At 38.4% G+C, this 12,123-nt stretch overlaps 1 protein-coding gene across 2 annotated transcripts in view; it reads left to right on the top strand.

Annotated features, from left to right (window-relative positions):
• The window catches only part of TAB3 (TGF-beta activated kinase 1 (MAP3K7) binding protein 3), a 39,221-nt gene extending 32,704 nt beyond the window's left edge, over positions 1 to 6,517 (top strand). For both annotated transcript variants that reach the window (XM_049766743.1, XM_049766742.1), the window contains one exon: positions 2,589 to 6,517. In XM_049766743.1, the coding sequence (XP_049622700.1) occupies positions 2,589 to 2,731 (143 nt within the window). In that variant the 3' untranslated portion in view covers positions 2,732 to 6,517. The remainder of the gene's footprint in view (positions 1 to 2,588) is intronic.
• Positions 6,518 to 12,123: the final 5,606 nt, after the last annotated feature.

Raw genomic sequence — 12,123 nt, 5'->3', positions numbered from 1 at the left:
GATTTTTTAATTCCAAATTAAATTGTTATGGTACTGGATAGTAGCAGAACATTGCCACTCCAAAAATGTCTCTTTGGCAAAAAGATTATTTTCAACTGATTTTGAGAAACTGCACACTGGTGAAGCTCCAAAAACTGACTGAAAATTATCCCATGTGAAGGGTAAATACAGAAGAGTCTTGGTGGTAAAAGCTCCAGCGGGAATCTACACGCTACTCGTCTTTTGTCCTATATGCTTTTCTTGTGACCACCCAGCTACTTTACTTTCTCATAGCTGTATTTAAGTTCGCAACTTGGGCTACTTCAGGAAGCTTTAATTTTCCTGAGTGTTCATTGTTCCATGTATACAAAAGGTAGAAGCTTTGTTTTTCCCTTGTTAATTTGTCTTTTATTAGCAGAAGGGGAAGTCTCACCCACGAACTTACTCAATTCAGAGTATAGATAGGACAACAGTGACAATATTGTGTTTAGGATTAGAAAAAACATCTGCACTGTCACAATATAAGTCTTCCTTTGGCATTAGGATAGAAAAAACATCTGCACTGTCACAATATTAGTCTTCCTTTGGCATTAGGATAGAAAAATGGGCTACAACAGCATCAGGGTCTAACACTTTCAGTGTTTTCACTCCGAAACATGCTAAATGGGGGTAGGAAAGAGTGTAAATGGTAAGGGATAAGGCTATGCTGACCAACCCGACTGCAGAGCTAGCATGGTCACTGCTGGATGTCACCCCAAAACAAACCACCAAATAAAATGGTCATGTGTATAAGAAAAGTATCAGGATTTTTCTGATTTTGAGCCACACCTGGCAGTATTTGGGGATCACTCTTAGCAGGGATCCAGGGACCATATAGGATGCTGGGGATCAAACCCAGTGGTCCATGTGCAAGGCACATCTGCTGGACTATCTTTCCAGCTTGAAAAGTAGCAACTGTTTTAAGAAACCTGTTCCTGCTCTTGTTCATTGGATTTTTTGGAGTGGTGGTCCCCAAGACCCTATTTCTTAAAAACTCAACAGCTATACTATTTTAAGTACTCAGTTGTTGTGTTTTTTTCCAGGGCTTTTTTACTCTATTAAAAGGCACATACTGCTATTTCATGTATCTTTGCTTTTCTGGAAGTGGCTTACTGAATATTTTCCTACTAACCAAAGGCTTTAACCACATTGTGCTCTTATTTGTTTATGTGAAATCAAAGGGGGGGCATATATACATGTTTTGGAGTCAGGTGTCAAAAGGGACAATGGAAGCCAAAGAAAAAACAACCCCATGTTCTTTGCAGTGATGGCTAACCTTTTTGAGCCTGAGTGCCCAAAGTGCCGCACAATGCCTGGTCCTCCCAATGGCCAGTCCAGCCCTGTTGCCAAGTGAGCTGCAAAGCAGGCACCAGCACACTCTTCTCCTGCTGCGCCGCATATCTTAATCGCAGACCCCTTCCCACGTGCCAGCTGCAAGGCCTTCTCATGCCACCACTGGCACGCGTGCCATAGTTTCGCCATCGAGGTTCTATAGTCGTAGGAATAAATGGAAGAACCTAGTGGTTATAAGCTGAGCTCCTTCCTTATGAAACCTAAACTAGCCCCTGATTGGTACCTGCTGTAGAGGTTACAGACTAAATCTGAACTCTGCCTTTTGTTCACAAGCCATTTGTCATGGAAGACAAATTGATAAACGGGTCAGCTCATTAATTGCCAGTAAAAGATGTGCTTGGCCGCACGAAATACCTGATAAACATTTCTCAGATCTCAGTTTGTGTTACCTGATTTTCTTAATCTTCATTTTCAGTTCACAGTGGTGATTAAAATGTAGATTTTCCAGCCCCCTTATATTGTGCTAGAGTCCAGGGTGGATTACATATAGTGATAATTTGCTTCTCATTCACATCACTAAAAGGCAGGACTTTATAGGCTAGAAAAGCAAGAGTCTTTGTGAGCACAAGGCCCGGGAGAATGAGGACCTATATTTTTAAGAATAAATTCCTAGATTCAGTGTAAGGTTCCCAGCCTTTTATAAACACTTACAAAAAGGGTGGCGGGGATAGATCTGCTATAAAATATTTGCCTTGCACATGTGAAGTTCTGGGTTTGATCCCAGCACTGCAAAATACAAATATGAGTCTTCTACGTTGAATTAAACTTACGAAAAACCTTTTGAGTCTTCTTAACCACTCTGAAAAAGCATTGTTATAAAGTGCCATTGCCATTTATGAACTGTAAGCACATGCATATTGAGCTGAAGGTCTCCAGGAAGTCAGTCAGTGGACTGAAGCTGTCAGGAAATAATGAGATGGAGTAGAATTGAACATGCTGTATAGCATAGCTGCCCACTATCTGTGGATAACGAACCAGGAAGGAAACATGCTGAACTTTGGTCTACTCTATAGCAAAAAAAAGTCAGTTGTTTAAAACAAGTGAAATAACATAATCTTTTTCGGTAATGCATTTCTAGAAATTGTTTAACAATTGGCTCTCACATTAGTCAAGGTTGGAAATGACCTCTCTTTGGGGGGAGGGGAGGATAATCTTGAATTTCAGTGTGACTCTTCCTGGGGGAACAACTAGCACTTTTTCTTCCCTACTTCCCTCAGAACATCTAGCCACACTGAGTCCTCGAACACAGCCTCGAGATGAAGACTATGAAGGAGCCCCATGGAACTGTGACAGCTGCACCTTTCTGAACCATCCAGCACTCAATCGCTGTGAGCAATGCGAGATGCCCCGGTACACCTGAACTCCAAAGAGAGCGTACCAGTTGGAAGGCAAAACTTTTGAACACACTAGAAGAAAAGGAAACCTCATCAGCGCAGCCTTTTCATTTCAGATAATAGGGGTGTGGGGGTGGGTGGGAAGGCACAACACTGTAGCACTTGTGCTCACTCAAGGGAAAAGGGGGATATTTTTTTCCCTTTCTTAACTCATTGCAGAAAGAAAGAGAAAGGGATACTTGAAACAGGGAAAGGATTGACTCCTGAAAGAATGTACATGGAGAAGTCAGGAGCTTTTCTCTGGAATTGCAATCGTTAAAGTTACTGCTGAATGGCCCTAATTTTTTAAACTAGAACTTTGATTCATGGTGTCACGTGTTACAGTTTATGCAGGCAAACTGTGAAGTTCCAGAGCCAACTTACTTCGTCACAACTCTCTGGAAAACCAAGGCTCGCCAGGCTTCTTCCATTTGCTTCCTCCTGGAGAGAAGGACAGGAAAAAGCTCCAGAAACGATTTTCTTTGGGTAGATTTAAGGGTATCTGTAATCGCTGCTTACTTCAGGGGTAATAGCAACAAAAGCAAGATGTTTTAAAATGTGATTTTTTTAGAAGTCAGGAATAGGCATGATTTGCCTTTTGTTTGAAATACAATCAGGTGAAAAGTCACTGGTAACTACGACCCAATGTCACTGACTATTTACGTTGCTGCATGCACTCAACAGGCCATTGGATTTTGAAAATAAGTCTTTGCAAAGTATGATTTTATAAATGACTCTCTTGTTTCAAAAACCTCTGCTTTGCCAATAGCACAGTGAATGAATGTATGCCAAATGTAAATCCATTCCAAAATCCATTTGGAAATACTGAGTTCTGCTGTGGTTCTATAAGAAATGTTTGTAGTCCCTAGGGCCTTTTTTTTCCCTCCTTCTAATTTCATGATGAATCTATAATGTTTACAGCACAGATAATACTTGTGCCATTAACTAAAAGAAAACTTAACTGTTCAGTGATGATTTTTTTGCACATTTCTTAATAAACCAGTGTGAGGGAAATTACAGTTGGCCAATGTCATAATATTGCACACTGCGTTCATTTGGGGGACAGAGGAGGCTAAGCCAAGAACTATTAGGAGAGATGAATACAAAGGACATTGAAACTATATACTTTTTAAATTTTACATTCTCTGTTCAGAGAAAATATTGAATTAGTTCAGATAGTTGAGGTGAGGTGATATTTAAGCACTCCTTATTTATAGCAGAAATTTAGGGTGTGGGAAAATGAAGACATGGAAACTCATGTGACTCATGAGGATGCACCACTGGAATGTTTTTAATAGCACATTTAACTAAGGCTTCTATCATGTTTGAATGTCCTTCCTAACTCAGAATTGGTCTGGGAATCTTCTCTTCTTTTTGGTGAATATAAACAGCAATAAACTTGATACGTTCTCCAGTCTTAAAAGATTTTCCTGAGGTTATAACCTTAGGAACATACACTCTCCCATACCAGGTATGCCCTCCACCATACACTTAAGCTGACATTGTATTCTATTTCAGCAGTAATTATTGGCAAACCTGGAAAAATAGGCTGCACTTAATACAATGAAACCAAAGGCATAACAACTCATGTTTTCCATCAGAATCATAATTTCATCCTCTCCATACACTTCGAAAACATTTTTTTCATCATGTGGAAAATACCCTAAAATATATCTACTTGTCTCAGAGTGTGACTGTGTTATAATTTTACTGATAAAACATCTCTCATACAATAATAACTCTGGCAAAACTGTGAAATAGTGAGAAAGGAGATAAGCTTAAAAGCATTGGCATGAGGACAGTATTCTTCCAAGCTTTGTAACACTGGTGGCTGTCAGTCCTACTGTTCTTTAATACGCCGATGCCTTTGTATGGTTTCATATCATTTTAGTGATGGACAACCCCACTGGGTATCAAGTAACAATTTAGGAGAGAATTTACATACTGCTTGGTGTTCTAGCTAAAGGTTTACCAGTATTTTAATGGTATGCTGAAGTAGCAACAGTTAACCTGGCAGTTGTCAGGTTAAAAATAAAAGTAGCATGTATGAAAACAGTTTGGTGTTTTATTAAAATCATGTAGATGACTTAAACTATTGCATGAACATACCTCCAAGCTGTGATACAGTAGATGCATGGTTCCAGTCCTTTGGTGATATATCTAGTAAATCATTGTTTTCACCTGCCAGGAAAAAGGGAGAAAAAAAACAGTCTACTTGATTGATAGGTGTAGAAGGGTGGGGGATGAGACATCAGAGATTGATGTAAGGAAGGTTTATATGTTTATTTTTGGTCATGCACAAGTTTCACATGCCAACACAGGCTGTACTAGTTTTTAATTGTAACTGTGCCCATATATGGACTACTTGTCGATGATCAGTTTGACATGAATGCCGCCACTTCTCAAGGTGCCTTTCCCCAGTGATCACCTATTGGATGGCATCAGTGGTAGAATATAGATGTGACGTGGCTTGCATGCTGAGGACCCTAGAGTCTTTGGATTAGTTGGTGCACTTCTTGTTTCTAGTAAATCGTTTCTTATAAATCTGATTATATATTTTACATTATTTCACTATTTTATAAACTGGGTTTTTAGAAAGCACATTTGCCATTTTGTTAAAATGCAATACCCCTTCATTTTTGGAGTTGATCTTAAAAGAGTCTGAAGTGGTCAGAAAGGAGCCAGAGACTTCCTAAGTATTGTGTAAAATGTTTCGAATTGATAATGACCTTGTTTAGTAGAACTTAGAGGCAGTTGTTTTAAAGAAAAGAAATGCATTGTAAAAAAAAAGATAGTTGTTTTACAGCAGATTAATGATGGGTGGAGAAAGTCCTGTTTAATCTGTTTTATTTCCCTGGAAGAAATGGGAAGCGTGATAAGCAGTTTAATAATTTTTAAGGAGCTGGTCTCAATTTAAATACTTTTTAATTATGAAAAGAAATGTTTCCTCAAATTTTGTCATTGCTTTGTCACAGTTATCTAGGGTTCATATCCAACTTCTGTGGCAACTCAATTTTATATAGTATTTTCAAAGGTAATTGTAATGTCTTGACAGTATAAACAAAAAAGAACCTAAGACATAGAAAATTTGTCCTTTAAAAATACCAATGATCTATCCTGTAATGTGAAAATGTCCCTTTGTAGTTAAAATTGATTTATTTTAATATTGTATTCATTGTTCAGACTGAACGAGTTCATGTTATAGTATGTCTGTATATCTGTAAAGGAACAGCAGTTGAAATGTTACTTTATAAAATTAGAATAAATCAGGCACTGTGTGTTGCACCACTACTGTATCTTTTCAAAAGAATTAATAGTATTTTATTATAAAAGTTAATTCTGATGTTTTCACATTCACCAGACATGCATTTTTTTCTGTATTATTTGCACCCCCCAAATATTTAATACAAGTAGATTCTGCATGGCTTGGGGCACTCGGATTAATATAATGATGACTCAATTTTATTTCAAAAGCCATGAAAATTTGCTTTGAGACTGAACAATTCTGAACTCTTATTTATGACACCCGACGTCCATGTTTCCCTACTGTTAAAGAATTGATCAGTTTCCTCATTAAAACAGCAAAAACAAAAGACCTTATTAAATCTTGTAAATACCATGTCTCTTAGATTTCTGTGTATGCTGTGAATCAGATTTTTGAGATGAAATTGTACAAAGGCATATCGAAGGTTATGCATGCATCGAACTTCCAAACAATACAGATTCGGAAATTCCAAGATTTCTGCAAAATAAATGAACTAAAGCAAACACTACATTCTGCATGTTTTCTGTATAGTTAGCAATGATTTACACAGGGGTCCTCAAACTTTTTCAACAGGGGGCCAGTTCACTGTCCCTCAGACCATTGGAGGGTCTGACTATAGTAAAATCAAAACTTATGAACGAATTCTTAGGCACACTGCATATATTTTATTTTGCAATGAAGAAACAAAACAGATACAAATACAGTATGTGGCCCGCGGGCCATAGTTTGAGGACCACTGACAGTATCAAAGTAGTCCTACTTAAAACACTCAACATATCCTTGGGCTAAAATACACTCTTAGAAATACACACTTTCATCACTTTGGAGGGGTGGAAAGAGGTTTTGGACCACACATAGCTGGGCTAGGGGATACTCCCAGCCATATTAAGGAAATCATGCAGTAATGGGAATCAAACCCAGTGTCTCACACATGTAAGGCAAATTCTTTACCTCTAAGCCATATCCCTGGAATTATAGTGTGTTGTTCTAAAAGAAAATACTGTATTTGAGGTACTTATTATACCTCATTGTACTGTAAGAATTGGGTACACACATATACAAACAAACCTATGTGAAAGGCAAGCAGAACTTGATTTGTTTTTTTACAATGATTTTTTAACTTTTATTATTTTACCTTGTTTTCTCAAGGCAGAAGACCTGCACACAGTTTTCACAATTTTTGCATAGAAATCTCTATTAATGAATTATTTTAGGTAGCTACGTGAAGGATTGAATACATTTAAAGTCAAAACCATTTCCAGCACATTATAAAAGTTTGCAAATATCCACATGTACCAAAGCTCATTTATTACCTATCCGTATATAAATGACTCTAAATTATCTACATGCTCGTCTGTCTCACCCTGCAATTCATTACTTTGGAACAAATCCCAGATATTAACAATTCTTCTGTACATAAACTTTTTAATTGGGAGGAGGTCCACACTGTACCAAGGATCAAGCCCTGGGCTCCCATGTGCAATTTAGCCCTTTGAGTCATTCACCACACCCTGTTAACAAACACCTAATGTAAATACCATATTCTTCTCACACCTTTTTTATTTTTTAATTTTGAATAGCCTGTGTTAAATTGCTGAGACAACTTGGGAAAATAAGACAGATTAGTCTAAATAAAATATTTGGAATTGTTAGTTCTCAACTCTTAAACCTCCCTATATTGCTTTCTTATTTGTGACAAACTTCTAAATCAACTGGTTACCCTTCATCATATCTTACATTGTGCTAATGTAGAGGGAGAAAGCCAAAAGAGCAAAATATTACGTGAACATTTTTCATTTTAATCTTACACACCTCGTCCCAATTTCAAACATCCTGGTTGGGGAAAACAAGTGACTTAAAGCCAGAATGATAGAACAGTGGAGGGGAGCTACATTTGTGTATGGCTAATCACAAGTTTGATACCCAGCATCTCTTATGATCTCCCAATCCCTGATAGGAATGTTCCCGGAGCAGACCCAGGGAGTAATTCCTGAGCACTTCCGGGTGTGACAACCCCCCCCCCACCAAAAAAGAAAAGACTTTTTTTGAAATTGAAGGCTCAACTCAAGTTTACCACAAGAGGTGTTCATTGTGCTGCCCATTTTGGCAGAGAGGAGTGTGTGAGAACTATACATCTTAATTCTGCTGTCCACAGACTTCTTGGAGAATTGACTCTGTTTCCGATAGAATTGGAGGGGGGGAGACTGGTGAAACAAGTTCTTGATGCTTGCCTCCCACCTGCATTCCTTCAGATACTTAATTTTTGCCTGTTTTGACTTTTTTGAAGGTATTAATAGTGTATTGTAATGTGGATCTTTTGTTTCACCAATTCAGGATTCACAGAGTAGTCCAACTAACTCATTTATCCTGCCTCTTGGACAATGTTGGGTGAGAGTTTGACTAGCCTTTCATATCTTTACAGAAAAAAAGTCAAATGATAGCATCCTAGCTTTTTAGAGTTTTTCATTGTGCTTCTTTAGGCTTATTTGTGTATTTAACTTTCTTGGGATCCTAGAAGGTTATCAGGTAGTTCTGTTTTTTTGGTTCAAGAACTCTGAACATTTTGAGCATTTCTAAAAACCATCCCCCAAAGTCTGCTGAGGATTCCAGGGAGCAATTTTCCACCCCACAGTAAATACCTAAAACACCCACTGGTGTTAATTTATTGCGTGGTTAAACACAAATGCTTAGCAAAGCACTGAACTTCCCGGTCTTTTGAAAACAAAGCAAAACAACCCTGCTTCTAAGGGAGTTGAGCAGTGTGAGACTTGAACTTTAAAAGAATTCTTCAAAACTCAGTGAAGAAATGGAAAGACAGCTTTCTGAAAGGCTCATTCTACACAATCCACACAAGAGAAAACTAGTAGCTAATTATAGTTTCAAGCAAAATTTACAGACAGCAGTGTTGCATCTCTCCAAAACCAGAATTGGCAGGAAATGTTTTTCAAATGAAAATGTTTGTGAAATTCTAAGCTACTGATATATACGTAGTAAAACCTGAGAAAAGCAAACCTTTTCTTCCAAATTCTAAAAAGAAAGAGTATATGAATTGTTTATTCTAGATTCAGGAGATGAAGTAAGGACCTTAAGCAAAAAAAAAAGCAGGGGGGATATAAAAATAAGTATTGTGGGAGAGTCATGGAGATCATTCAAAGAGCTGGAATGAAGGCTTTGCATGTTGTAACTCTGGATTCATTTCCTAGCATTGCATGATGTCCACATCCCCCTTCTAGCACCAACAGGTGTGGTCCAAAACACAAAAATCACAATGGGAAATAGGAGAATTTGAAATTTACTACAAAATGTGATAGTAAGAGGTTTCCTCAATATTTTTGTAAAACTTGAACAATTCTAACCTAGAGAGTACAGAATGATCTCTCTTATATGTGGGATATATAAAATATAAGAAATAGCATGTTCAAAGGCAACAAAATCTATGAACTAACCTACAGAACTCTCCCATGGCAGGGAAAGTGGGTAGAGGATGGGACATGTCACACTGGTGGAGGTTAACAGTATTATAATGAATGGCAACTAAAATTGAAGAGAAGAAAACTGCACAACTCAATTATACTAATTAGCAAGACAGGGAATATAGTCTCTAGCATAGTAAGACATCCATATGTTAAAACTTTGCATCTCACATGAATGGAATGAAATATTCATTCAAATGCCTAACAAAACATTTTTCAAAGAAAACTTCAAATTCTGAAACAACATTCGGTTCTCTGACAACAAGAAGTTCAGTCTCAGACATCACTAAAACAAAACTTCCTGAAAATGTAATTTTTCTACACAACTTCGTTTTACAAATGGAATTGGGGATAGGGTGATGTGTCAAAGAGCTGAAACACGTTTTTATATGGGAGTTCTGGATTTGATCCCTGACACCAATGACTTCCCCCATTGATCTTAGAATCACCCCCAAAGCAATTTTAGGTATGACCCAAGAAGCAAGACAATTTTTTCAATCAATGAAGGAGCTTGGGTTTCACTCAGTGGTAGAGAACATACTTTGCCTAGATCCAATCCCTGGCATCACTTATACGCACCAAAAAAATGGAAATGAAAGTAAGCCAAATCAGATTTAGTTCAGGTCAATATTCAACTAGGGGCTTTAACAAAGATGATAGAATCTGAAACTAAAAATGCCAATTCCCATAAAACAAGATCGTTTGGAATCTAAGAATGCAAAATACCTCCCTGATATTCTAAGAGATTGTATCTTGAGTTACATCGAATTGCAGAGAAACTGCCCACTCCTATAGTAGAACAAGTTGCGCAAAGAACTCAGGACCAGAGAGCTAGTTCAGATAGTTCAGGTTATGGTACGCATGCACTTAATCCAGATTCAATTCCCAGCAATACATGGGTTGCTTGAAAGACACAGCCTAGAGGCCGGTCCATTTGTGGCTTTAACAATGACTAGTGGAAGAAAATAAAAGAACAAATTGAAAAAATATAAATTAAAAAAAAATCACAAGTTTGGTTCTCCAAGAAGAGACTAGATGGAGAAAAATACTCAGGTCTTTGTAAAGACTACCTTTTTTACCATCTCCCTTTATTATTGTGATTAATATAATAAACATTTCAACAATTGGTGGAGAAGGATTCAGCTTTTCAGTAAATTAGCAATCTAATCCACTTACATTTTTCTTCAGTTAACTGCTTGAGAACTTCACCAACAATCTAAGAAAGAAAAAAAAAGTTAATTTTGGGTCAAATGCTTAATAAAACATTAAGCTCTGTGGGCAAAAATGATATTATAGTACTGATGGTTTAGAAAAAAATCTCGTTTTCCTTATTTAGGCACTTCTGACTTATCACCAGTTACTATTTAAAACAGCCAACAAGGGGCTGGTGTGGTGGCGCAAGCAATAAGGCGTCTGCCTTGTCGGTGCTAGCCTAGGATGGACCGCAGTTTGATCCCCTGGCACCCCATATGGTCCCCAAACCAGGAGCGATTTCTGAGCGCATAGCCGGGAGTAACTCCCTGAGCATCACCCAGTATGCCCCCCACCAAAAACTAAATAATACAGCCAACAAATCGGAAAGACATTTTCAGTAACATCCCCTATTAGAGGAGCACTACCGATTGCAAGCCATAACATGTTCACATTGATTTGAGCTCAGTATCACCTAGAGTGGACCCTGGGCCACTGGATAGCATCCAGTTTGGAAAAAAGTGGTAATTCAGAACTTGAGTTGGGGCTCTACATTTCCATTATAAAATGTGTGAGAAAATCACAGCTGAACTAGACAGAAAACACCACATCTAATTTAGCCAAGTTTGAAAATCCTCACTGGCTACAGAATTCAGGCCAAGCGCTAAATCTGAGGGGTATCAAGGCCAAGCAGTTGTGCGGAAAAGAACATTTAGAAAACAACACATATGAGTCGAAGGCAGCAAGGAATCAAACTCGATACTGGCCACATGGCATGGAAAGATAGAGACAAAGACTTATGCAAAAAACTTGCATGGGCAGGCAGCCAAGCAAGTAAGAATGCCATGACGCTTTGTTGCCCCAAAGCCAGCTAGTCTTCCATGCTCATATTCTCGAAGCGTGGTTGACAAGTACAAGTTCTAGCAATCTCTAGGTTCATGCAAGGACACACGATGGAGAAATGCCCTATGTCTGTAATTGGTGTGAACTGCAGCACAATGCCCTGTCATATTTGTGGACACCCTGGAAGATAGTCAGTGTGACATACCCATGAGAAGGCATTTCTGCCTCTTATTTATTCCAAACCTACAAAGAGAAAAAGTTACACACACACTTTTCTGGAGGGAAATTTTAGCTCAACAAAAAATATTTGATCTTGGAGCTGGAGTGATAGTACAATGGGCAAGGCACTTACTTGCCTTGCAGACAAACAGCCTGAGTTTGATTCCCAGTGGTCCCCTAATGGTCCCCTAATCCCGGCCATGAGTAAGTCCTGAGCACTTCCAGGTGTGGCTCCAAAATAAAAAAATTCACCTTAAAAAAGTAGGAATGAAAAGTTAGTATGTGGGGGCCGGGAAGGTGGCGCTAGAGGTAGGGTGTCTGCCTTGCAAGCGCTAGCATAGGACGGACCGCGGTTCGGTTCGATCCCCCGGTGTCTCATATGGTTCCC

This window comes from Suncus etruscus, chromosome X (assembly GCF_024139225.1).
Source record: "Suncus etruscus isolate mSunEtr1 chromosome X, mSunEtr1.pri.cur, whole genome shotgun sequence".
Classification (NCBI taxonomy): Eukaryota; Metazoa; Chordata; class Mammalia; order Eulipotyphla; family Soricidae; genus Suncus; species Suncus etruscus.
This window is presented reverse-complemented; position numbering and strand designations above follow the sequence as displayed.